General features: G+C 52.6%; 1 protein-coding gene across 1 annotated transcript; it reads left to right on the forward strand.

The window, feature by feature from the left end:
* Positions 1-9: 9 nt before the first annotated feature.
* Positions 10-27,450, forward strand: LOC128903259 (olfactory receptor 14A16-like; the record flags this gene model as incomplete). Its single annotated transcript, XM_054187273.1, has 2 exons — positions 10-651; positions 26,566-27,450. Coding segments are annotated over 2 exons (1,527 nt in total), but the record flags the coding sequence as incomplete, so codon positions are not given.
* Positions 27,451-27,858: the final 408 nt, after the last annotated feature.

The raw sequence follows: 27,858 nt of genomic DNA on the forward strand, positions 1-27,858 counted from the left end.
TCCCTCCTTGACCTGGGCTCCATCTCCACCACTCTCCCCAAATCCATGGCCAATTCCCTCTGGGACACCAGGGACATCTCCTATGCAGGATGTGCTGCACAGCTCTTGTTCTTCATCTTCTTTCTCACAGCAGAGTATTGTCTTCTCACCATTATGGCCTATGACCGCTACGTTGCCATCTGCAAACCCCTGCACTACGGGACCCTCCTGGGCAGCAGAGCTTGTGTCCACATGGCAGCAGCTGCCTGGGGCAGTGGGTTTCTCAATGCTCTCCTGCACACGGCCAATACATTTTCCCTACCCCTCTGCCAGGGCAATGCCATGGACCAGTTCTTCTGTGAAATCCCCCAGATCCTCAAGCTCTCCTGCTCACACTCCTACCTCAGGGAAGTTGGGCTTCTTGTGGTCAGTGCCTGTTTAGGCTTTGGTTGTTTTGTGTTCATCGTGCTGTCCTACGTGCAGATCTTCAGGGCCGTTCTGAGGATCCCCTCTGAGCAGGGACGGCACAAAGCCTTTTCCACGTGCCTCCCTCACCTGGCCGTCGTCTCCCTGTTTCTCAGCACTGCCATGTTTGCCTACCTGAAGCCCCCCTCCATCTCCTCCCCAGTTCTCGACCTGGTGGTGGCTGTGCTGTACTCAGTGTTGCCTCCAGCACTGAACCCCCTCATCTACAGCATGAGGAACCAGGAACTCAAGGAGGCCATTAGGTATCTGATTTCATGGATTTTTTTCAAGAGGGAGAAATGTTCCACCTCTCTCCACAAATGACTCCCGCACTATTTGATTCCATCTGCTTTTTTGTGTGTTTTGTTATTGGCTTTGTGTTTTTAATGATTACATTTCTCATCATTGCTGTTGATATTGTCATTTATGGTTTTTATGCTCCTACACAAAGGTTTCACTTGTGTCACTACACCTGAGACATTTACGTCTTAGTTTCACCTGGTTCCCTTCTAAAAATGTATTTCACAGTGGCTCAGAGCTGGCCTCTTTCACAGAGTCTCTGTTAACAAAGCAAGATCTCCCTGGTGCAGTGCTTTAATGCTGGGGTCTTTCTCCAAACATGCCTGAGGAAATTCACCCCTGAAGGTCTTCTTCCTCCTCCATGTGTCCAGGAATAAAAAGCTGACTGTCCGTTTGTAACATTTTAGAGATATTGGACTGGATTTAGGAGTCACCAGTCGGTGTCTGGTGAGAGGTAAGATCGTGGGTTTAACTGAGGGACGTACCCCAGCCCTTCACACAGATGACATAAAGGCCACCCATCCTGTGGGAGGGGAATCTGGAGCTGTCTGGAGAGGCTGGTGTTTCTCCAGGGACAGCATGTTCCTGGGGTTGTGCTGGGATGGCAGAGGTCAGAAGGATGGGGTCTGGGGCCTCAAGCAGAGGCCATGTGCAGACCTCCTCTGGGCACTCTCCCGTTCCTCCCCACCTGTCTACAGCAGGAATTCCCACAGAGGGACAGACACGTCCAGGTGTGGCCACACCACGGCTCACTGAAAGGGCATGAAAAGTCAAGCTGTCTGGGTAGCCCTCTCCTCCTAATCCATCCCTGTGTGCAGCTGGCCTCGTTCATGGTCAGCATGCGCCACTGGCTCATGTGGTGTCCCTCATAATGCGTGGGCCCTTCTCCTCAGGGTCACTGCTCATCCTGTCACGTCCCACCTGGCACTGTAATACGGTGTTTTTCTTCCCCCTGATGCAGGACTGGCCACTTCTCTTTGTAAAACTTAAGCAGTTTCTTCTGGCTGACTCCCAGAATTTCCCAAGGTCCCCCTGGACTGAAGATCCATTTTGTTCGTTCTTCATGTTTGCGTGCAGGCAGCTCACCATGGTTGTGGTGATGCATCAGCACAAGATAACAGCACAAGGAGTTGCAGGGCACTACAGGGAATTAAAGACATTCCTAATTTTGTACTGTCCAGCAGAGGAATTGTCAGAACAGCTATGTTAGAAACATCTTTGTGCCCCGTAGAGAGGGCACAAAGCAAGCAAATGTAGGGCCTGTGGGGAAAGAGAAGCTGGGCTGTTTGTAGAGGAATCTACGACAATGGTTAAAGAAAAGAACTTGGGAAGAGGAAAGAGGAAAAAGGAAAACCGAAAGTTCAACTCCAGCACAGAACCACGGAACCCTGGAGGCTGGAAGGCAGCCAGCTTCCACCTTCTCTGTGCTTCCTCTTCAGGCTTGATGTTACTCAGAGCTCTTTTCTCATGCATGCCAGCCTCCTGCCACCTTGGCATGACTTCCTGCATGTTGGCATGGACCATTCTGGATGACGAAGAGGTGATCCTTGACCACCAAAAAGCTCTCTGCAGGACCCACCTGGCCACAGACATCCTCTGATCCAAGGTTATCAAAATCTACCTCCCTAACTCTTATGCCCATCAGTCTTTATCGTATGAGAATGAATTAACTTTCTTAAGATATATAGCTAGCTAGCTCCCATTGTGTACTGATTTATCATGCTTGCGTAAGTGAGTTAAAGGAGGTCAGCTCATCACAAGGAGCAGAAGAACAGCCCTGCCCTCAAAATAAGGACTTCTCAGAATCATTCAGCTGTCCATGAAGGATAAAAGATACCCCTGGAGAACCGAGATAATGCCAGTATCCTCGTCCCTCTTACACACCTTTGAAACTCTCCCAGTGTCCAGCATCACAGACAAGTAATTAGCAATAGACCAACTCCGGGGACGTCTGGATCAATAGACAAGCCGCGAGAAGGCTGATGGCTGATGGAGCTGCAGAGATATAGCTACTTTGTGCAGTTTTACTGTGATTAGGAATTGGTACTCCGTGTCTGTGTTAGTTAGTCATTAGTCAAATAATAAGGTACCTGAATGCTTGAATGGCATAAGAACCCTGTGTTTAACCGCATTTGAGGTACCCCAATTGAGCTCGGACGCCTCATGCGCATGACTAAATATTTACACGTGCACCTCTGTACTTTGTGTCCTAGCCTCTCTGCTCGGTCAGCACGGGCCACTTGCAAATTTTCATAACACAAGTGACTGATTGCCACTGCAGTGGGGCAAGGTCTCTCCCTTCTCCATGCAGTAGATGTGAGGCAGTTTAGAACACAAGACACGTCACACCAGGGTCTCCACTCATGTGTTGCACTCTCAAAGTGCTGTTTTTTCTCTTGCCCAACATTTACTCGCCCTCTTCATAATACAGTCAAGGAACAGGCCAAAAAATCTCGTGGGGGACCTGTCAGCAGCACCTTGTCATTCATGGAGATCACCTTCACCTTTGTCAAAGGCCCTTGAGGGCTGCAGAGACACCACTGACAAAAACCCTCTTTCTTGCCAGGGCCGCCCTTCCCAGCCCTGTTTCTCTCTGTTCTTGCAGACAGCAGGCTTTGCTCACCATCAACATCCAATTTCAGCTTTAAGCTTCCAGGTGCCGTCCACTTGACCGTGTCTCTGCCGTGAAGCAAAGCCTTTGCACACAGAAGGTCTTCAATGCTTGGTACCAGGTTTCCTTTAAGAGACGTCCGAGCTTGGCCTGGAGCTACACCTGAGGTGCCACAGCCCAGATGTGCACCAAAACTCTCAGCCAGGGGAAGAGACAAGTTGAGAGAGAGCCTGTGCTTTTTGACTTTGACAGAGGAACTGCCAAGGCATGGTGGGACAAGGCACACAGCTTGGGGTGCTGCAATGGATGGCTACAGGCTTTTCAGGAGAGACAGGCTGGAAGGATCAGGAGTGGGGTTTCCTGAAAGTGAAGCCGTTAACTGGATGTATGGCGCAACTCCTTGGGGCAGGTGAAGAGTTTGGTGAGCCTTTGTGGGGGAGGGTGAGAGGAGAGGCCAGTAGAAGTGTCCTGTCGTGGTGGGAGATAAGGAACCCACAGTCAGGATGAGGAAGAGGGTATAGTCTTTCTGAAGGATCCCAGGGAAGCGTCTGGCTGTACGAGCCTGGGTCTCGCTGGGGACTGCCATGATACTGGCAGCTTCTGAAAGAGGAGCACAGCAGCACGTACAGTCCAGGTGGTTTCTGGAGTGTCTTAGGACAACGTCTTAGCACAGCTGCCAGATGGGCCAACAAAAATAATGCCAACCTTGATGTGATACCTGCAATGCAGGAAGAGCTGGTCAGAGACGTGAATATTGGCTGTCGTAACCCTGAAGTAGTGGGGTCCCAGCACTCCAGGGGAGTGAGGAAGCAGAACAGAAGACTGCAGACGCTGGACCTCAGAGGTCCTTTTGCCTTTGGCCGACGCTGAGGAGTTTTCGTGGGGATCCAATGGTCAGGAGCATTGAAGGTGGCGCAAAGCTCTGTACAGCTGGTCTTCAAGGACAGCATCCTCCAAGGAGAACATTGGCCTGTATCAAAACTCAGTTTGAAACCTGAAAGTAAATTCAGGGGAATCATAACGAGATTTCCAACTTCAGGAATTCTTACAGAAGAAAACAAAGATATTAGTTGGACACTGCTGTATTGAGTTAGAGTAGGGAGAGAGAGTTCCGAGATACTCTATGCCTTTTTTGCCTCAGACTTCCCCAGCAAGGTCTCTCAGGGCTTTGTGCCTCGAGGCAAGACTCTGGACAAGAACAGCCAATGGCGGATAGGAATGAAATCAGGATCTACTGGAGCAAACTCAACCACTACCAGTACATGGGAATGGACGGGGTACATCCAGAGGTGCTGGAAAGTAAGAGAATGTCACAGTGAGGCCACTCTCCATCATCTTGGAAAGGTCCTGGAGGCTGGCGGGACTCCCTGACATCTGGCAAAAAGTAAATGCTGCATGCATCTTTCAAAAGGGGCCAGAGAAGGAGGTGGGGAGCTAAAGGCTGCTTAGCTTCCCTTTAGATGAGGAACATGTCCCAAAGCATGTTCTCTCGCACTGCATTTCTGGGTGCCTGAAGGAGACGGTGCCTGGATGAACTCAGGGAACATGTACACCGGTTACGGTTTGGCACTTGGAGGGCCATGGTGTTATGCCATTGTACGCCCCATAAAGATTTGGCCATCTCAAAAAAAGGGACGATAGGAGGGAAGTGCTAGCAGGTGGGACCATTGCTTGACTGCAAAGAGATAAAGGCAGGATCTATCCAACGTATCCAACCTTCATTGATCCCAGCCTCTTTTAGATAGGAGATATAGATGTGAAATATATTAAAATAAACTTGTCCTCGGAACACAGTCTGGGATCTGTGCTTGACAGGAAAATGTGTTTTCTATTGGTCTAAGGCCATCCAGAATGGAAAGTGAACTTCAGGGCAGGGAATGGGGACGTGACATACAGCTGAGGAATGTCTTCTCTGTATTGAACTCTGCCTGCCTTTGATTTCCTTTGTTGGCCATTAGGAAACACCGTTCTGTGTCAGCTCGTTTTCAAGGTAAAGCAGGTGGGAACCGGTGCCAAGGAGTGGAAACACGCAGCTACGGACTGGAGTGGAGAAAGCTCAGGTTTGAACAGGCTGCTGTAAGTCCTGGTTGCCAGGTGAGAGACATGGTGAGATTGAGACAAAGCCTGTCCACGGAGTGTTTGCAATAAAGGGTCTTGCCTTAAAGGGTCTTGAGGCTCCATTAGCAGAAATTCAGGACCAATATGAACTGGAGATTGCTGGCATCATTTCATGTGTAAGAAGAAAAAATAAAGAACAAAATAAGAAGGAAGCAATCCTTTCTTATGGTTGTTTAGTATTGAAATGTATTCATCTGAGAACTCTCTAATTAAGCACAGAAGAACTGAGGAATCCAGGAAGTCTATGCACAGAGACTTGGCTGGTTATGGCATTTTGTATGGAAATGAGTCCTCTCCGGCCAAGATCCTGTAGACCCTCAAACACTGGGCAAGCCTCTAGAGAAGTAAAACTCAGCAGCAAACCCCAAGATGGTGAGGGTGTTACCAGGCCCCACTGATGCCCATCACTGGAGACACCATGGAGGGAACGACCGGACAAGATTCCTGTCCCTGGGGACCGGTGAAGCAGAAAGTGAGAAGCACTGGTTATAGGTGGAAAATCAAATGTGGAGGTGGCTCTGAAAACCTTTGATGCACTTCATCAATGGAGATAGCTACGCCCTGTCCCCTGTCCCTTGGGGATTTGCCAGAGCCTGTGAGATTCCAACAGTTCACCCACCTTCTTCCAAAGCCCTGATAATGTTCCCCTCGCACAGAAGATGCCTTAGCCCCCCGACTTGCTTGAACCTTCTGGTGGAAGTTCCAATATGAACTGGTGCCAAAGGCAGCCAAGTGGTGTGCTACATCTGACATTGCCAATGCATTCTTCTTTTTCAATCCCTTTGGCAGCAGGGTGCAGGCCACAGTTTGCTTTCACGTGGTGTCCAATGCACCTGGAATGCCCCCAGTGACAGGACAAGAGGTACTTGAACATAAGAAGTTCCATCCAAACATGAGGAGGAACTTCTTGACTTTGAGGGTGGCAGAGCACTGGAACAGGCTGCCCAGAGACGTGGTGGACTCTCCTTCTCTGGAGACATTCAAAACCTGCCTGGACGCATTCCTGTGCAACGTGCTCTAGATGAACCTGCTCCGGCAGGGGGGTTGAACTACGTGATCTCCAGAGGTCCCTTCCAACCCCTACCATTCTGTGATTCTGTAATCGACTATCCTACAGTTTGCCATGGACTAATCCAAACTGCACTGGAAGAGCCTGATAGCCCTGAACATGTACAATACATCCATGATCTCATCATGTGGGGCAACAAAGCAGAAGTGTTTGAAAAGGGGAAAAGAGCAATTGAGATTCTTCTGAAAGCTGGTTTTGCCATAAAAGAAGCAAGGTCAAGGGACTTGCAGAGAAGATTCAGTTCTTGGGAATAAAATGGCAGGATGGATGCCATCATGTCCCTACGGATGCGGTCAACAAGATTGCAACCATGTCTCCACCAGCTAAGAAGAAGGAAGCACAAGCTTTCTTAGGCCTTGTGGGATGCTGGAGAATGCATATTCCAGGTTATAATCAGCTTGTGAGCCCTCTCTATGGAGTAACCTGAAAGAAGATCTATTCTGAGTGTGGCCTTGAGCAACAGCAACCCTTTGAGCAGATCAAACAGGAGATAGCTCGTGTGGTAGCTCTTGGGTCTGTCCAGACAGGACCAGCTGTGCGTAATGGTCTCTACAGTGCAGCTGTGGCACGTGGTCTCACCTGGAGCCTCTGGCAGAAATCATCGGGAGAAACCTGAGGTCAACCTCTAGGCTTTGGAGATGAGGGTATTGAGGATCGGAAGCCCTCAGCACCCCAACCGAAAAAGAGATCCTGACAGCGTATGAGGGGGTTTGAGCCACTTCAGAAGTTGTTGATGGGCAAGCACGGCTCCTCCTGGCACAGCAGTTGCCTGTGCTACACTGGATATCCCCTCCACACATCACGCGACTGACGCTACATGGACTAAGCGGGTAGTGCTGATCACACAGTGAGCTCGACCAGGAAAACCAAACCTCCAGGAATCCTTGAAGAGATTACGGACTGTCCAGAGGGCATAGATTTTGGAGCATCTCATGAGGAGGTGGCTCCTGCCCAGGTGGCACCCTCATACAATGAGTTGTCATCTACTGATGAAAGGTGTTATGCTCCGTTCACTGAAGATCCTGTCGTGTTGTAGGAAACCATCGGAAGCTGTGGTGTGGAGTCCCACACAAAAAGTTGCTGAAGCCACGGAAGGAGAAAGGGTGTGAAGGCAGTTTGCAGAAGTGAAAGCCATCCAACTGGCCCTAGAGACTGCTGAACAAGAAGAGTGGCCAGTACTGTCTACTCTGGGGGTGACCAGAGCAAAATTAGGGGCAGAGGGGAGGGCATCAAGACTGCCTTGCAACCGTCAGCTCCAGGTGAGCTTTGCCTTTCCTAAAAACATTCTTGTGCAACACAGACAATAAATGCCAAGTACTTTTCTGTAACCCGTCCTTACTTTCACCTCCTGGACACCTGCTTTGTGGCCCATACCAGTGCCCTCTCCATACCCAGCCCCAGCCCCACGCTCGGTCCCACTGTGCAGGAGCCCCGTGGGATGCATCGGTTCAGGGGTGGGGAGAGATCACCAGGGCAAAATGCCCTGAGAGCCCTCAGTGCTCAGTCCATGTCTGCCCTCCTGCACTGACAGCACCCTCAGTGCCTGACCGCTTCCCAGCCCCAGCCGTGTCCCACACGGAGGGTCGCAGACAGTCCTGCTGTGGGGTCAACCAAGGTCTGGGCAAGTAGAGAGACTGGGCACGGTGGGGTGTTCCCCTGACAAAGGCGCTGAGACCAGCAAACCTCACCCATTACCTGGGGCGAGTGGCAGGTGCTGGCAATGGCCTATGGGACATGCTGGGGTGATGAATGTCCTGGACACCTTCCTGGTCTGTTCATGCCACCAAGGGCACACAGCAGCCTCCTTTCTCCTGCACCTACGTGTCTCCGCTCCCTTCATGGACACCTGGCTCTGCACTGCACACCCACGGGAGCGTGTCCTCGCCCTGCATGGTCACACCGCCCAGCTAATGCTCTTTGGTTTTTTTCTCTCCTGGTCACTTTGCAGTCCAGGCCAGCTCTCCTCACCTCCCTCGCCCTCACCCAGCTGAACCCAGACCAGCAGAGCAGCCCATTCTGGGCTGGCCCCATGGCAGAGCCCACCACAGGGTGAAGCAACACTTGGGGAGCTCACCCCACAGCCCCTCTACAGGGCTCAGCAGCTGCTGGGGGGCAGAGAGGGGTCTCTGTTTCCCCATGAGCCCCTGGGCTGGAGGCTGAACACAGCAGGAGGAAAAGGAGGTTAGTGAAACTTCGTGATCCCTGGTCTCAAGTCCAGGAGATCCCCACCACAGACTGCCTGAGCTCCCCCAGTCCCAGCCCCTCTCCCCAGGCCAGATCAAGCACCCTGGCCCAGCGACAGAGCAGCCTGCCCCAGGCGTGTGCCTGCAGAAAGAGTTTCTCTTTCTCACGGATTCCTCCCTGCAGGCAAACAAATGCTCCCTTGCTCTTCTCCAGAGACACCCCTTCTCCCCAGAGAGCCTTTCCCCAGGTGAGTGTGTCTCTGCTGGCCTGGCTGGCCGTTCACGGTTGCCTCCTCATGCGCCCTGCAGGGCCCCGAGCTGGTGGTGCTGCTCTGTAGAAGGAGGGGGCTGCAGTGCCCTGTGGCCATGGAAAGACCCTGCACTGGCCGGGCTGGTCATAGTGCCGAGCAGCCCCAGCCGTACGATGTTCACGCTTGCTGAGCCCTTTTGCATCTTCCTTCATGGCTCAATAGCCAAGGATGGGGCTGGGCAGGATTCAACCCAACCAACTCGAAATTTCTAACCCAAAAAATCCAACTCAAAAAACCCCAAATCCAACCCAAAATCTAACTGAAAAAAACCGACCAAATCCAGCCCAAAAAATCCAAGCCCAAAAAACCCCAAATCCAACCCAAAATCTAACTGAAAAAAACCAACCAAATCCAGCCCAAAAAATCCAAGCCCAAAAAATCCAACCCCAAACATCCAACCCAAATTAATCCAAAATCCAGTCCAAAGTCCAACCCAACAAAACAAAATCCACCCCAACATCCAACCCAACCCACCCAAAATCCCAGGGCTCAAGGCCAGCTTGGACGGCGTTGGGGGAACCTGATCTGCTTGAAGATGTCCCTGCCAATGGCAGCCCCACCACTGCGGGCAGCACATCAGCGGTTGCCATGCCACCACCGCCAGACACTCAGTGCTGGCCCTGCCACCGTCACGTCACAATGGCTGCCTGACACGCCTGCACAGAGGTGAAAATCCAATGCAAAGAATCCAACCCTAAAAAATCGACCTGACCAACCCACAATCAAACCCAAAATCCAACTCATTAAACCCAAAATCCATCCCCAAAAAAACCCAACCCCAAAAACCCAACCCCCAAAAACCAACCACAAAAATACCGGTCCAAAAATCCAACCCCAAAAATCCAGTCCAAGAAACTCAAAATCCATCCAAAATCCAAATCAAAAAACCCCAAATCCAACCCAGAATCCAACCCAACCGACCCAGAAGAGGCTGTGTCCAGTTTTGCACCCCCCACCACAAAAAAGACATTGAGGGGCTGGAGCAGGTCCAGAGAAGAGCAATGAAGCTGGTGAGGAGTCTGGAGAACAAGTCTGATGAGGAGCAGCTGAGGGAGCTGGGGCTGTTTAGCCTGGAGACAAGGAGGCTGAGGGGAGACCTTCTCGCTCTCTACAACTCCCTGAAAGGAGGGTGTACAGAGGTGGGGGTCGGTCTCTTCTCCCAAGAAACAAGCAACAGGAGAAGAGGAAACGGCCGCCAGTTGCCCCAGCAGAGGTTTAGACTGGATATTAGGAACAATCTTTCCCCTGAAAGGTTTTTCAGGCATTGGAACAGGCTGCACAGGGAAGTGGCTGAGGCACCATCCCTGGAGGTAATTAAAAGACGGGTAGACAGAGTGCTGAGAGACCTTTGGTTTAATGATGGTTTTTCTTAGAGTTAGGCTGATGGTTGGACTAGATGATCTGAAAGGTCCCTTCCAAGCTAGGGCAATTCTATGATTCTATGATTCTCCCTCAAGTGTGCCCCGGGGCCCGGCTCAATGCTGCTGGATGAGCCAGAAGGGCACATTGCCCCAGCACCTGGACACACAGACGCCTGCTGCAGGCAGGGCCCCGGCCGCGCGTTGGCACGGTGCCAGAAACCAACCCAGAAAACTGGCAAGTCCTCCTTTTTGTCTCTGTGCCAGGGAGCCAGGAGCTCCCCTCTCCTCCCCTGCGCTGCCACGTTGAAGGGCTGCAGCGCCCACTGTAGAGCAGCTGGCCACAAGGGGGAAGGACAGGGGGACTCTGTCAAAGAGGAGAGCTTTTCTACCCCTTTCCACTTCCTTTACCTTTTCCCCCAGCTTTGTCCTGCAGAAGACAGGCTTGGAGCCAGACAGCACGGGGACCTTGACCCCGAGCGGGAGGTCCAGCAACGCTGTAGGTCCTTCTGCCAGTGGCTGTCTCCTGCTCCCGAGCTAGAAAGAGACACACACTCAGGGGCGCTCAGGCACTATCTCCATAAGCCTCCTGCACGGCACTTGCTAGAAAGGCTCTCACAAGACTCCCACCAGGGGCAGCGCCAAGAGCAAGCCCCGTCAAAAGCTGCTCTCTGCTTCCTCGCCCCCGGCCCCACAACTCCCATCCTCTCCTCAACCCACATCCGCCTCCTGTCGCAGCAACCCCTGCCACCTGCTTAGCCGTGAGCCATGCTGGGCAGAGAGGCACGACTCCCCGCAACTCTGCCCAGCACCACCACCTTTCCATCCCTCCCAGCTCCCCACACATGCCCTGAGGCCCCAGAGCAGCCCCACGTGTCCCCGGCTCCCGGGCTGAGCCCTCTCCATCGGCCCGTTGCTCACCTCTCCCCTCCTCCCCACTGTGCTCAGCAGTGTGTCCACCTTTGGGACGCCAGCAGTGAGACGGTGCTCCATGGCTCCTTGCAAGAGCTCTCCTGGAGCTGTGACCCTGCGCTGCCACCTCTCGCTCCAGAGGCACCCAGCTGCGGCCACCACAGCCAGTCTCCCAGCAAGCGGCTCTAGAGAGCAGACGCACATTGTTGCATCGTCACGTTGCCACGACACCGCACTGCACATCGTCATGTTGCCACGCCGCTGCCCGGCTGCTGCCCAGCCACCCCGGGGCCCACCTGGAGGCCCATCTGGACATGCGTGTGGGCCACTCGCTCTCGCTTTGGACAGTCAAGATGTGGCTGTGAATCTAAAAACGACTGCCTGGATGCTAAAAATGCTGTTTGAGAGCTTGACAATGGGTCTTTGAATCTTAAAAAGGGCTTTGGAACTTGTAAATGAGAGTTTGTACCCTAAAAATAAAGCTTTGGGATCAAACCCATGATAATTTGGTGCCTAAAAGAGGGGTTTAGACCATAAAAATGAGGGTTTTGACATTCAAGATGCACCTTGGACCCTAAAACTGACTGGCTTAATCTTAAAAATGCCTCTTTGGAGCCTGAAAAAGGGCTTAGGAAACTAAAAGTGCGTTTTTGTACTCTTGAAAGGAGACATTACACACCACAACTGAGCCTTGGGGTCCTCCCCAGCCCCCAGTGGGGTCGACAGTGTCCCCTGGTCTCACTGTGACACGGAGGTGGACAAAACTGATGCTGCCATGGAACCAGCCCAGCAGGCGGCCGCTGTCCCCACAGCCCTGGGCACAGGGCACCTGTGGGGACAGGGAGGGGGACAAGAGACCTGGAGGGACAGAGACAGGGCTGGGGACAGTGGTGTGGCCAGGACACCTGTGGGGACAGCGATGGGGACATGGCACCTACAGGGATGACACTGGGGTCAGGGATAGGGTCAGCTGCAGGTTGTACACCTGCCCCTCCTCTGCGCTCCCACACGGGGAAGTCAGGGGGCTGAATCTGGCATGTGTGTCCCCCTCCCTGCAGCGTCCCCACACCCCAAGGTGCTCTCCCCATCTCCTCGGTGTCCCCCCCAAACCTGTGAGCAGCAGAAGGCTCCACGTCACCTCCGTGCTGGTGACGACCGCCTGTTTGACGCGGATGGAGGAGGGGAAGCTGATGCAGAAGATGTGCTGGACGTCGGCTGGGTCGAACACCTCCAGGGTGTCGCTCTGCTTCTGCTCCGTCAGCATGCAGGCGTGGGGGGGCTCCCCACGGGGATCCACTGTCACTGTGGGGAGGAGGGGACGGTCACCCAGCATGGCGGTGGCAGGGGGGGAAGGGGGAGTGAGGGGTCGGCATACATCCCTGACGCCGTGGGAGAGGGCCTGGCAGGAGCAGGCGTGACGGCCAGAGTCACGGAGCAAGAGGTGGGTCCTGCTGTAACCCAGGAGGAAGAGGTGCTGCTGGGCAAGCGCCAGCTTGTGGTAGCCATGAGAGGGGGGAGACAGGATGGAGGCCATCAGTGCTCGCTGCCAGCCGCGGCCCAGGCTCTGCAGGTACGGCCCCTTGGTGTCTGGAGGGGGGGGACGCCGGGACGTTGTTACTGGCTGTGGGACAAAGTGCCACCACCCCCACGCCCCCGTGGCAACGGCCGACTCCCAGTTGAGGATGGCGGCCCTCTTGCAGGGCCAGGCACTGGCGGGGGAGAAGGGTGCGGAGGGGAGGCAGCAGCACGTCGGGTCCAGGCTCAGCAGGTCGGGCAGCGTCAGGAAGGAGCTGATGAGCAGCAGCTGTGGGGAGAGGGGGGCGGAGAGCATCAACCCTGGGCACCCCCGGCTTTGAGGGGGAGGGCCCAGCACCGCCATCTCCCCCTGCTCAACGCACCATCTCGGGGACGTGTCCCCCCCTCCTCACAAGCCTTCAGGCTACTGAGGCGTCGCTTGGGCTTGAGGGAGGGGAGTGGGTGAGGTGATGGCGGGCGGCCCCACAGCCAGCATCACCCTCCCCCATCCCGGCGCAGCCCACCGCCCTCCTCCTGGGTGCTCAGGCTGCACAGCAGCAGCACCCGCCCTTCCCCTGAGGTGATGCTGCCTCCGATTGGTCCCCTCGGCTGTCACTCTGCCCTGGCTTGGGGCCTGCCCTGCCTGGAGGCGGCTCCTGATTGGCTCCCAGGTGGTCAGGCTGCCCAGGCGCAGGTCACCTGAGGTTGTGCACTCTCTGATTGGCTGCCTGGGCTGTCACTCTGCCCAGGATCTTTTCTTTCATTGGCTCTACTTCTGCCTTGCTCCTCCCATCAACTGATGGGTCAGATGCTTATCAATCATCTGTGTGCTGCTCGAACTCCAGCTGTGATTGGTGGAGCCCACATGCCCCGCCCCCACAGGGTGCCAAGGGTTGTTTTTGACTCCTGCCACCTTCCCTGCAGGCCTTGAAGCTTGATTGGTTGGTTACACATCAATCGTGTGCCTTGCTCCCGCCTCCTCAAAGGCGATTGGCTCTTTGGGGCAGATAGGCGGGACACAGAGGGGAGGGCGGACGTTGCCAGGCGACAAGCTGCGCCTTTGGGTTCAGACCCTCAGGTTGGAGCTGTGGGCCCTGAAGAAATGTTCTGGATCAGAAAAGATGGTTTTGAGTCCCAAAACTGAGGATTTCAGCCTTAAAAATGGGGCTTTGGAAATGAAATGGAAGCTTTGAACCCTGAAATCAGGTTTTGTGCCCTCAAATGACACATTGGTACCAAAACCTGAGGCTTTACACCCTAAAAATGGGGCTTGGGAGGCTCAAAATGAGGCTTTGGGCCCTCCAAATTGTGGACTGAATCCGAAAAAGGGGGCTTTAGTCCCTGAAAATGAGGTATTGGAAGCTAAAAATGAGGATTTGGTTACAAAAATGAAACTTTGGACTTTGAAAATGAGGCTTTGGCCCTCCAAAATCAGACTTTGAGCCTTAAAAATGGTGCTCTGGGCCCTTCATATGAGTCATTGGACCTAAAAGTGGGGCTTGGAACATATAAATGAGGTCTTGGACCTTAAAAGTGAGGGTTTGGACCCAAAAAAGGAGCCTTTCAGCCCTGGAATGAAGGTGTTGGACTCTAAAAATGAGGCTTTGGAGCCTAAAAAATGTGGCTTTGATCTTTAAAGAAGGGTTGTGGCCCATAAAGATGAGGGTTTAGACACTTACAGTGCAACCTGGACCCTAAAAACGACTGGCTGGATCGTCAAGACCATGCTTTGGAGCCTGAAAATGAGGCTTTGGACACTTAAGATGCAGCTTTGGACTCTGAAAAGGAGCTTTTGCAAACTGAAACGGAGCCTTTGGACCATGAAAATGGTGCTTTAGAGCCTACCATGAGGCTTTGGAAGCCCAAACTAAGACTTTGGAAAACAAAAATGAGGCTTTGGACACTGTAAGTGTAGCTTTGGAGCCTAAACCCTCTCCCCTGCTCCTTTTGCTCTGGCAGGGCTCCAGCCAGGCTGGAGGGGACAAGAGGATAAAAGGAGTTCCCCGGGCATAGAGAAAGGCAGCGGGAGGGCTCTGGGTGGCACCCAAGGGCACACGGAGGGCCGTGGTGGGTACCCAGAGGCACGCCAAGGGCTCGGGGTGGGCATCGAGAGGCAGCCAGAGGGCTCTGGGCTGCAGCAAAGGGCACATCTAGAGCCCAGGGCCGCACCAAGGGGCAAGCAGAGGGCCTTAGGAAGCACGCAAAGAGAAATGGAGGTCCTTGGGAGGCACCCAAAGGCCATTTGGTGGCCCCTCAGCTGCCCCGAAAGGCCCACACACTGGTCCGGGGGGGACAGGGGAAGGAAACAGGCCTTGAGAAGACAAGAGGAGGGGTCCCGTGGCAAAGACAACAAGCTGAAGCCCATCCATTGGCAGGACACCAAAAGGCCCAGCGAGGGCCCTGGGTGGGAACCCAAAGGCCCATCAGGGCTCTTGAGGGGACCAGAGGATAAAGGCACAGAAGAAGGCGCAGCCTTCAGCAGCACCTGCAGATGGGACTCGCCTACGGCATGAGTAGAGCTTTGCAGGGCTGGACCAGCCCCTCAGAGAGCCCAGCCGCAAAGCTTCCTACACAAGGCTAAAACCTTGGCTGCTTTTCTCTTCCCTACTTCACATTCCCTGTAAAACTGGGTCTTAGCCTGACCAGGGCTGTAGGAGGGAGGAAGACGAGGGAAAACGTTGCAGGGAAAATGCCCAGACACGGTGTGGCCTGGCGTGACTCCTGTAGGTACAAGCAAGCCCTTGGGAGCGTCCTGGTTTGAGGTAAAGCAGAACCAATTTTGTGTTCAGTAATTTTACTCTGCAGCTAAGCCTCTTCTAACCAACTGAACTCTCTGACATTAACAGCGTATTGTCCAGACGCTGTTCGCTCCCAGAGTGATAAGACCTGGTTGTTTCTAATTTATGCCAAGGAACGGTGTGCAGAGAGGCTCCTGCTCATCCTTATTGCTGTCACAGCCAAGCTCAGCTCACTGTGTTATTTGCCCCGTTGGAGGGGGGGAAGCGGAGAAGCGTAGAGGGGCGGCACCTGCGGGGAGGAGGGGACAGGACGGGGGATCCCAAACTGACCCACGGGGCATTCCATCCCACCTGCCCCACGCTCAGTATAAAAGCTGAGGGATCACATGGGGCAGTCTCTTCTTTCGACGGCCGACGTCCCAGGAGGACTCTGTCAGTTCATCCGACTTTAATCCTGAACCGTGCATTCCCAAACCCAGATCGGGAATCCAGCTCCCGTCCATCGCTGAGTCCAGTCTGGGACTTTCCCAGTGCCTGCCGGTGACGTGATCGTCATCCTGGGAGTCTGATACAGTTTTGTGCATATCGTATAGATTTCAATAGTTTCTTTTTATTTTATTATTAATATTTTATTAAAGTAGTTAGTTGCTTCTGTGACTCCAGAGGTGTAATGCCGGGACTGCTGAAGGCCTTCTGTTGGCTGGGGAGCATCTTGCTCAGTGCCTCAGGGGAGGGGTGGGAGGAGAGTCTGTGAGATCTGCTCTTTGATTTCTCCTGCTTCCTCTGCAGGTGGGACTGTTGGAGGGAGGCTGAGAGGTGGCAAGACCTTCCTTGGTTGAAGCTTCTCTGAATTCTGCTCTGACATCCTTTCTTCCTCTGACTTCTTCTTCAAGGTTTCCACAACTTCAGGGTCAATGGTTTTGGCATACCCGACCGATTCTGCACCCAGCTGCTGAATTCTGGAGATGGCTTTTTGCGTGCTCTCCTTGGCAGTCTCACGACTCACTCGGGAGATATCAACAGCCTTTTGCAGTGGCTGCAAGATGAGCAGCTTTGCCCAAGAAGAAGAAGTGTCCAAAGGATCTGCCCCTCTGGCACTGGCAACCGAGCTTCCGCTGACCTCATCGGGAGCCCTCCTTAAGACGTGGACGGACTGGTCCAGCGCCTTCACCTGCTCCAGCACTTCCTTGACCATGGTCTCGGCCTTCCCTTTAACGTCCTGGTCTTCGTCCAGCATAGCCTGCAGCAGCGTAGGCTGGATGCTTTTAGGCACTTCTTCTTCGGCCTTCTTCTTCGGCACACTTTGGAGACTAGAATGTTGCAGGTTGTTGCAGGGGATGGAAGGCCGGCAGCATTTAATGGGCCCCCTGCTAATGAGAACTGGTCTAATCAAAGACTGCCTTGAAGAGAAAACCAACCCACGAATGGCCAAGCACCGGCACTGTCAGGTTCAGGGACGCTGCATCTTTGGATGCAGAAGTCTTTGGATGAAAACCAGAGGTTTTCAACCAGACGCGAAACCAGCACCATGAACCATGCGGCCATTTAGTGCAGCTCACAGGTTCGTGCTAAATGTGCGAGTCCACGCGCAGAAGTGGCCACTGAGAGTGCCCAGGCACACTTTTGTGTCAGAAGGGGCTAGTGCCTCCTGTCCGAGATACACGGGAAGGAAAGCGCCCACTTCTTGGTCTCTGACAGCCACCTTCAAACGACAACAGGACACACACCAGCCAGGCACCACTTCCTCAGCAACCAAGCACGGCTCACAAGCCCCGAGGAGCTGCATCTGTGTGTGTGGCAGCACCCTCTCCCAAGGCCCGGGTACCAAGGCACTAGCGCACAGCGGAGGCGGCCCCCAGACCGACCCCCACCTCTGTACACCCTCCTTTCAGGGAGTTGCAGAGAGCGAGAAGGTCTCCCCTCAGCCTCCTTTTCTCCAGGCTAAACAGCCCCAGCTCCCTCAGCTGCTCCTCATCAGACTTGTTCTCCAGACCCCTCACCAGCTTCATTGCTCTTCTCTGGACCTGCTCCAGCCCCTCAGTGTCTTTTTTGTGGTGAGGGGCGCAAAACTGGACACAGCACTCGAGGTGGGGCCTCACCAGTGCCCAGTACAGGGGGACGGTCACTTCTCTAGTCCTGCTGGCCACACTGTTCCTGATACAGGTCAGAACGCTGTTAGTCCAACCTGGCCTTGCGTCCCGGGATTCTGGGTTTGTTGGGTTGGAGTTTGGGGTGGATTTTGGGTTTTTTGATTTGGCTTTTGGATTGGATGTTGAGTTTCCTGGACTGGATTCTTTTTGTTGGACATTTCCTGTTGGATTTTTGGGGTTGTTTTTTTTATTTATTTAAGTTGTTTTTTGGGGTTCACGTTTTGGGGTTGGATTTTGGGTTTAATTATGGGTTGGTCGGTTGGAATTTTTGGGGTTTGATTTTTACCCCTGTGCGGGCGTGTCAGGCAGCCATTGTGACATGAGGGCGGCAGGGCCAGCGCTGAGTGTCTGGCGGTGGTGGCATGGCAACCGCTGATGTGCTGCCCGCAGTGGTGGGGCTGCCATCGGCAGGGACATGTTCAAGCAGGTCAGGTTCCTCCAATGCCATCCAAGCTGGCCTTGAGCCCTGGGATTTTGGGTCGTTTAGGTTGGATTTGGCGTTTTTTGCGGGTTTTTTTAGGGTTGGATTTTTTATGTTGGATTTTTTGGTTGAGTTTTCCATTGAGTATTTGGGGTTTTTGGGGTTGGATTTTTTAGATTGGATTTTGTATGGTTTTTTTGTTGTTGTTGTTGTATTTGGGGTTGGATTTGGGGTTTTTCGGGTTGGATTTTTAAGGTTAGATTTTTTCTGTTAACCGAGCTGAATTTCGGGTTGGATTTTGGGTTGGGTTTTTCATTTTTTTCGGGTTGGATATTTCGGGTTAGAAATTTTGGGTTGGATTTTTTCGGATTGGATTTTTTGGGGTGGATTGTTGTTTTTTTTCAGTTAGATGTTGGGTCATATTTTGGGTTTTTTGGGTTTGATTTTTCGGGTTAGAAATTTCAAGTGGGTTGGGTTGAATTTAATGTTGGGTTTTTTGGGGTTGGATTTTTCTGGGTTCAGGTTTTGGATTTTTTTGGGTTTGAATTTTTGCGTTGGATTTTGGGTTGGAATTTTGGGGTTAGATTTTCACCCCTGCACGGGCGTGTCAGGCAGCCATTGTGACATGAGGGCGGCAGGGCCAGCGCTGAGTGTCTGGCGGTGGTGGCATGGCAACTGCTGATGTGCTGCCCGCAGTGGTGGGGCTGCCATCGGCAGGGACATGTTCAAGCAGGTCAGGTTCCTCCAACGCCGTCCAAGCTGGCCTTGAGCCCTGGGATTTTGGGTGGGTTGGGTTGGATGTTGGGGTGGATTTTGTTTTGTTGGGTTGGATTTTGGATTGGATTTTGGATTTTTTTGGGTTGGATGTTTGGGCTTGGGTTTTTTGGGCTTGGATTTTTTGGGGTGGATTTGGGGTGTTTTTCAGTTAGATTTTGGGTTGGATTTTGGGTTTTGGGGTTGGATTTTTGGGGTTGGACTTTTTGGATTGGATTTTTGCAGTTGGTTGGGTTGAATTTTGGGTTGGGTTTTTTGGGGATTGGGTTGTTTGGAGTTGGGTTTTGGACTTTTTTGGGTTTGATTTTTTGGGTTGGATTTTGGGGTTGGGTTTTTTGGGTTTGATTTTTACCCCTGCATGGGTGTGTCAGGCAGCCATTGTGACATGACAGTGACAGGGCCAGTGCTGATTGTCTGGCGGTGGTGGCATGGCAACTGCTGATGTGCTGCCCGCAGTGGTGGGGCTGCCATCAGAAGGGACATGTTCAAGCAGGTCAGGTTCCTCCAATGCCATCCAAGCTGGCCTTGAGCACTGGGATTTTGGGTCGGTTGGGTTTGAAGTTGGAGTGGGGTTTTTTTTAATGGTTGGATTTTGGCTTGGATTTTGGAATTTTTGGGCTTTACCTTTTTTGGCTTGGATTTTTTGGGCTTGGATTTTTTGGGGTGGATTTTATGTTTTTTGAGTGATATTTTGGGTTGCATTTTGGGTTTTTCAGGTTGGATTTTTGGGGTTGGATTTTTGGGGTTTGGTTTTTCAGGTTGGATTTTTCGGATTGGATTTTTCGGGTTGTTTGGGTTGATTTTTGGGTTGGGTTTTTTTGTTTGGGTTTTTTGGGATTGGGTTTTTGGGGGTTCGGTTTATGGTTTTTTGATTAGATTTTGGGTTTTGGGGACTCGATTTTTGGGGTTGGGTTTTTTGAACCCTGGGATTTTTAGTTGTTTGGAGTGGATTTTGGGGTGGTTTTGGTTGGGTTTTTTTGGGTTGGGGGTGTTTGGGTTGGGTTTTTCTTTTTGGGCTAGATTTGTTGGGGTTGGATTTTTGGACTGGGCTGTCCCCAGGGCCCTCCATCCCCCATGCGTTTAAACTTGGCTGTCTGATACCAACCAAATCCCTTTGATTTGGCTGAAAATAAAAGTATTCCAGTGCTTGACAAACCTTTCAGTGAAGAAATGTTTTTCCTACTATCCAATCTAAATCTTCCCTGGCACAACTCCTGGCCATTTCCTCTTGTCATGTAACTCGTTACTTGGGAGAAGACACCAACAGCCACCTCGCCACTTCCAAGCCTGTAGTGCTGCATTGGGTTTTCGTGACCCAAGTGTAGGACCCGGCACTTGGCTGTGTTGAACCTCAGGCCACTGGCCTCTGCCCATCGATCCAGCCTGTCCAGATCCCTCTGCAAAGCCTTTCTACCCTCAAGCAGGTCGACACTGCCAACCAACTTGGTGTCGTCTGCAACCTTATTGAGGGTGCACTCGATCCCCTCATCCAGATCATTGATAAAGACATTAAAAGGAACTGGCCCCAGTTGTAGGCCCTGGGGAAAACCACTTGTGACCAGCTGCCACCTGCATTAAACTTTGTTCACCACCACTTTGGCCACTCTTTGGCTCAGCCATCCAGCCAGGTTTTCACCTGGCATAGAGTACTCCCGTCCAAGCCACGGGCAGCCAGTTTCTCAGGGAGAATGCTTTGGGAAATGCTGTCAAAGGCGTTTCTAAAGTCCAGGTAAAGAACATCCACAGCCTTTCCCTCATCCACTAAGTGGGTCACCTTCTCATAGAAGGAGATCAGGTTTGTCAAGCAGGACCTGACTTTCATGAACCCATGCTGACTGGGCCTGATCACCTGGTTGTCCTCATGTGCCACATGATGGCACTCAGGATGATCGGTTCCATGATCTTCCCCACACCGAGGTCAGACTGACAGGGCGGTAGTTCCCAGGATGCTCCTTCTGTCCGTTTATGTTGATGGGTGTCACCTTTACTAACCTCCACTTAACTGGCACCTCCCCGCTTTGCCAGGACTGCTGAAAAATGATGGAAAGCGGCTTGGTGAGCATCTCCGACAGCTCCCTCAGTACCTGTGGGTGGAACCCATCTGGCCCCATAGATTTGTGTATGTCTAAGTGCTGTAGCAGGTCCCTCACTATTCCCTTTGGATTATGGGGGCTTCATGCTGCTCCCCATCCCTGTCTTCCCGCTCAGGGGCTGAGTACCCAGAGAACTGCTGGTCTTACTAGTAAAGACGGAGGCAAAGAAGGTATTAAGTACCTCAGCCTTTTCCTCATCCATTTTCACTATGTTTTCCGCCATATCCAATAAAGGATGGGGATTCTCCTTAGCTCTCTTTGTGTTTCTAATGTAATCATAGAAACATGTTTTAGTGTCTGTTATGACATTAGCCAGACAAAGACCTAGTTGGGCATTGGCCTTTCTAATTTTTTCCCTGCATAACCTCACAACATCCTTGTAGTTCTCCTGAGTTGCCTCCCCCTTCTTCAAAATGTCATAATCTCCTTTTTTCCCCTGAGTTTGAGACAAAGCTCTCTGTTCGGCCAGGCCAGTCTTCTTCCCCACCAGCTTGTGTTTAGGCACATGGGGATGGCCTGATCCTGCGCCTTTAAAAGTTCCTTCTTGAAAAACGTCCTGCCTTCCTGGACTTCTTTTGCCCTTCAGGACTGCCTCCCAGGGGACTCTGTCAACCAGGCCTCTCAAAAGGGCAAACTAAGATAACCAGGTCCGAAGCCCAGAGAGTTATTGCCATTAGGCACCTCCTGATGGTGGAGGGAGGGGAAGCCCAAAAGAAGGAACTCCGTGACACTGGTATGGTTCAATAGTTTGCATCCAAGCTGCAGTGTTCAAGGGCAGATGGTCAGTGGAGGAAACAATGCTTCAGGAGGTTAAAAGAAGATGAGACAGAGCGAAAGAGTGTAGAAGGACGAGAAAAGAGGTTCATGGGGACATTCGGGCACAGGCTGGAAGGAAAACAGAATGGAGAGGAGAATCATCTGAAAGCAAGAAGACATCCTTTGATGTACAAAGAACAAAGTTATTAAGGGAGTTAGAGTAGGACTTCACTAGAAACAGTAGGTAAGTTATTGCACATGCACTCTTTACCCAAGAGTCTCTTTACAGTAAATGGAGACCACAATTGGTGTTTCTCAAGCTAGTCTTTTTCCTCTAGTTCTTCCTCTAGTCTTATTTAAATACATCATTTAGGATACGCTAAAAGGAATTCTATTGGAAGAGAAAACACCTCAGAAAGTGGAGAAAGTGGCATGGAGAGAGTGACAAATGAGGAGACGTGGGAAGTAAAGGTAAGCAAGACAGGGAGGAGGGAAAGGTCCTCAGTCACTGACCACTTTCTCGCTGAAAACCAGTTTTGGTAAATCATTCTGGCTGTGAGGGGGAAAAACAAAAGAAGATTTTAAAAGCAACACAAAAGAGGGGAAGGACCAAAAGGGAAAAGCTATGGGCTTGCTTCTTTCAGGAGCCTCACCTTTACCTTCCCGTCCCTGACTGTTACAGCCCTGACCAGCTCTTCCCTGTTTGTAAGGAGGAAGTCCCACAGGGCACTTCACCTCATGGCATCACAGTCACCCTTGTAAGGAAGACATCCCCAATGAGCTCCAAACCCCTCCTGGGTGGTTTGCACCTCACTCTCTTGCCCCTTCAGCAAATGCTGGGATAGTTTAGGTCGGCCATGAGGACCAGGGCCTGCAAACATGAGGTTTCTTCCAGGTGTCTGAAGAAGGCCTCATCTGCTTCCTCTTCCTGGTCAGGGGATCCATAGCAGACATCCACCCACCACAGCGGTGCCCATGTCCTGCCCTCTCGTGCTGGCCCTTCAGCTCTCAGTTGACTCATCACCTCCCCCCAGGCAGAGCCCCACGTGTTCCTGCTGCTCTCTCCCAGAAAGGGCAACTTCCCCTCTGGGTCCAGACCTATGGCTTGACCAGTACCAGACCCACAGTTTCTCTAGGAAGGAGTATTTGTAGTGCCCTGCAACTCCTCATGCTGTTCTCTTGTGAGAGACACCCCAGTCAAGATGAGCCAGCTGCGTGCAAACATTAAAAGCTGAGTAAATGGTGCTTCAGTCCATGGATTCCTTGAGAAACTGCGATTCGGGCAGTGGAAGTCACTTGAAGTTTTACAAGGAGAAGTGGTCAGTCCTGCCTTGGTGGGTGCCGGGGGGGAAGGGGGAGAATAAGCCCATACATCAGCACAGGCTGGGACCTGACGGGCTGAGCAGAGACTCTGAGGAGAAGGGCCTGGGCACTACGAGGGATGCCCTACGAGCCCGTAGAGTAGGGACACTATGAACAAGGCCAGCTGCATATGGGGCTGCATTAGGAGGAGTGTGGGCCACCCAGAGAACCTGAGTTCTCATCCCCCTCAACTCAGCACCGGTGTGGCCCCACACATGTGGCTGTGTCCCAGTGTGTCGCTCCCCATTTCTGAGAAGTAGTGATGAACTAGAGAGTGCTGAGTGGAGGTCTGCCAAGGTGGGGTTCGGGACCTCGTGCACGTGACCTGTGTGGGGTCTTAGTTCAAAGGCCCATTTAATGCACACATCCTGGAGTTCCCACCATCTAAAAAGACATAGGATTGCCCCTGGGATACTCTCCGTACAGTGCTAGACCACATGAACAGCGTTTCAAAACATACATTATGAAGTCGGAGTGCCTTTCTTACTGGGATCATAACAGACCAACACTTCCTAGTGAAAAATCACTCTCTCAGCACCCCTGGATGCAAACCTCTGGACCCGTGGACTGGTAAGGGTGTAGTTTGCTCCAGTAACCCTTGACTTGATCCCCATCCACTGCTGGTTGCTCTCCTCCAGAGTCCTGCCTCAAAGCACCAAGGCCTGGGAGACCTCGCTGCTGGTAACTGAGGCAAAGAGGACATTGAATATCTCAGGTCTAGTCCTACTCCTACTGAATTCGACAGCGGTCCTACATTATTCCCTTTTCTTCGTTTAACTGTTCCTGAATTACCTAAAGCTCATCTCGGTGCCCTGGAATTCCTATTTGAGTTTCAGTTCAGTTTTGATATGGACCACTGCTGGATCTGGAGGTTGCTGCCATTTCACTTGGCCAAAGGGCTTTCCCACCAGGCTCATTCATGATCCCTGAGACGATGCCCTGTCTCTATGAACGGCTCCAGCAGAGCTTGCGGTTATCTAATAATAAGACCAAAAAAGGTGATATTTCGATGTAACTTTGAGAGGAGAATTAAAAGTTCTGGAAAGAAGTGTCTCTGCCCAGCTGAGGGAGGGAACATCAGTGGTGACTTCATCCTGTTTCCCAGCAGGTTCCCCTGGAGCCCCAGGGACACCTGGAGGGAGCCCCGCGGGGGCAGAGAAAGGGCTGCCTTGGGCTGGTCCTCTGCGTCTGAGCTGGGCTGGGCTCCTGGCATGGAGGGAGCTGATGGCAAGCGGGCAGCGCTGCAGAGAGACAGCTCTGCCCAGGAGCAGCTCCTCTGCCAAGCGCAGCAGGGCTGAGGGCACTGCCTGCAGGCAGCGAGGGCAGAGGAGGGAGGCAGAGAGTGTAAAGGCAGTCTGGGGTGGGAGGAGAGAGGAGAGCTCGCTTGGAGAAAGATCTTCACAGCCCTGAACAGGGTAAGTCTCTGGCTGCAGGGCAATGCAGCTGCGGTTCCTGGAATGATCTCCCAAAGCTGGCACATCCCACAGCCTCTGGGATCTACCAGGAGGTCTCTCACAGTTTCTCCAGCGTAGAGGAAAAGGACTTGCTTTGGAGCAGGGCTTCCCTGTGGCTCTGTCAAAGGGACAGGGCACATCAGCTGCCTTCACCCGGGGATGGCTGCAGTGTGAAGGTGGGTGTGCAGCCAGGGGTGCCCAGGGCTGTCCTTCAGAGCAGGGTCCCTTCACCCAAGGGTGCTTTGTGCCGTGGCAGGGACTTATCTCCTGTCAGGATCAGCTCTCCGTTTACCTGAGGAGCTCCCAACAGCAGTGCGGGGAGAAGCTGTGGGGGGAAGAGGCAACTCCTGGCAGGAGAGTGTCCTGCTGTCAAGGGGGTGCTGCGTGGGGCAGGGCTGCTCTCAGCTGCAGTTCACCCCCAGGACATTTCCCAAGGGATTGTTTGAGGGAAAGCTCAAGGCAGGAATTACGTTACAGATAAGGAGCTTTCCTGCGTTTGTGTTTTTATTTTCCTAGTGAGAGGGTGGGGAGGTAGAACAAGGGATACATGTATAGGGAGCTCTCAAGTGGGAAGAAGTCAGTGAGACTCCTGAGCTGTAGCTTTGAGTGATCAGTAGGTCTGCCAGGAACCTCCTGGAGTGCCTTCAGCCACTCCTCTGCCCATGGGCAGCACCAGCATCAGCTCTGCTGGACCCATCGGGGTTGTTCTGACCTGCCCTTTTCCACCTGCAAACAGGAACGTGAACCCGGCCAGTGCCCGGCAAACAGGCAGGTTTCTGTGGGGCCAAGGGGAGCGCACAGGGGTTGGGATGGGGTCTGTGAGAGCTGACAGGGAAAAGACATGGGACAGGGAAACACCTCCCAGGAGGAAAATCTCCCGGCAGCAGAGCTATGATCAGGGAATGAGAGGAAAGAGAAACCAGAAATGCTGTGGGAGGAAGGATTCAGAAAACTCTGTATGATCCCCTCCAATGCAGACCCCTTCCCCTGAGCAAGTGTCTCCATGGGAATGAAGTGTCCAAGCTCTCCTCTAACCCGTGGGGCTGTGGGCAAAGTAGTCTATGTGGCTGGGGAATGAGCTGACTCTCCCCTTCTGAGATACCATCACTAGGACACTTGGGTGTCTCCTTGGGGTGTCCTTCCAAGCACTGCGCTGCCCTCCAGGATGCCAGTCTGTCCTGGAGCATCCTGGTGTTACCTGAATGCCCAGTGGAGAAGCGCAGAGACGCTACGACCAAGGAAAGGCTGCTGGGTTTGTGAAACGAGCCATGTGTGTCCTTGGCGAGAAGTGGGGTGCTGAGACCTTGAGAAAAGGTGAGACGCTGAGCTCTCGGCAGTGGGTTTCTCTGCTCTCAGCAGCGCCTGGTGTCTTTTCAGGTCTACATGTGAGTGTGATTCCCCTCTGTCTCAGAAAGGCACAAGCAGAGGGCAGCTGGGAACAAGACAGAGGGACAGGCCAGCTCCCCTCGCTCTGCACTAACCCTCAGACAATCCCCTGGCCTGGCAGGACTCCCTTTGCTGTCCCTGAACGCAGCAGAAATGGTGAGGGTTTCTGAAATCCAAGAGAATCTCCTGCTGAGACGGGAGAGAGCTGTATAAGAACCTCTCTCCAACACTCTTGCAACTGTGGTTTCATGGCAATGGGAGTGCAGAGACTGACAAGCCCTTTTTTCACGAGGAGAGGTTTATCTGAGAAATTGGGACACCAGGACTGCCCACCCCATTCCCACGAATCTGCTGCTGCAGAGCAGGGCTGACTCCTGGGCATCCGGCGGGCAGAGGTCCCGCTCCTCCTGGCACACCTGGACAGAACCAACCAGAGCTCCAGCCACAGAGCTGAATGAAGATCTGACAGAAATGGAAAAGCAGAGCAGAGTGTGAGGTATGAGAACTGGTGTTGATTTTTCTCAGAAAAGTCTCCCCTAACTTGTCACTGTGCTTTCCTCCTTGTTCAGTGCTCCACACCAAAAGGCACCAAATGTCCAACAGCAGCTCCATCACCCAGTTCCTCCTCCTGGCGTTCGCAGACACACGGGAGCTGCAGCTCTTGCACTTCGGGCTCTTCCTGGGCATCTACCTGGCTGCCCTCCTGGCCAACGGCCTCATCATCACGGCCATCGCCTGTGACAGCCGCCTCCACACCCCCATGTACTTCTTCCTCCTCAACCTCTCTGTTCTCGACCTGGGCTCCATCTCTGCTACTCTTCCCAAATCCATGGCCAATTCCCTCTTGGGTACCAGGGCCATTTCCTACAAAGGATGTGTTACACAGGTCTTTTTTTTCTTTTTCTGTGCTGTAGCAGAGTTTTATCTTCTCACTGTCATGGCCTATGACCGCTACGTTGCCATCTGCAAACCCCTGCACTACGGGACCCTCCTGGGCAGCAGAGCTTGTGTCCACATGGCAGCAGCTGCCTGGGGCAGTGGGTTTCTCAATGCTCTCCTGCACACGGCCAATACATTTTCCCTGCCCCTCTGCCAGGGCAATGCCCTGGACCAGTTCTTCTGTGAAATCCCCCAGATCCTCAAGCTCTCCTGCTCACACTCCTACCTCAGGGAAGCTGGGCTTCTTGTGGTCAGTGCCTGTTTAGGCTTTGGTTGTTTTGTGTTCATCGTGCTGTCCTACGTGCAGATCTTCAGGGCCGTGCTGAGGATCCCCTCTGAGCAGGGACGGCACAAAGCCTTTTCCACGTGCCTCCCTCACCTGGCCGTGGTCTCCCTGTTTGTCAGCACCGCCATGTTTGCCTACCTGAAGCCCCCCTCCATCTCCTCACCATCCCTGGATGTGGTGGTGGCTGTGCTGTACTCCGTGGTGCCTCCAGCCGTGAACCCCCTCATCTACAGCATGAGGAACCAGGAGCTCAAGGATGCCCTCTGGAAATTAATGACCAGGTTATTTTCTGCAGCAATAAACTGTCTCCTGCAAATCACTCATAATGTAATTCATTATACGCCAAGCCCGTCTTCTGTAGGTTTGGTTAGGGGTTAGGTAACTGTGTGTTAGGTTTGGTTGAGGGTTTTGGCTTTTTCTTACTTTTTTTTTTTTAAATTATATACTTTTGTCCACAAATAAATGTCATTATTTGAGATTTTTTTTTTACTACCTATCTATCCAAATTTCTGAGACTCACAGACTCATGCCCAAAATCCTTCTTCTCAGGCCTTTTCTGCACGGGTAGAGCTGCAGGGGTAGAGCCTGAGCGCCAAGGCGGAGGGGAAAGAATCCCAGTACTTGCAGAGCACCAGCACTTGTTCTTTCTGGGGCTGCTCTATTTTCACTTCCACACTC

This window comes from Rissa tridactyla, unplaced genomic scaffold, assembly GCF_028500815.1.
Source record: "Rissa tridactyla isolate bRisTri1 unplaced genomic scaffold, bRisTri1.patW.cur.20221130 scaffold_29, whole genome shotgun sequence".
NCBI classification, from domain to species: Eukaryota; Metazoa; Chordata; class Aves; order Charadriiformes; family Laridae; genus Rissa; species Rissa tridactyla.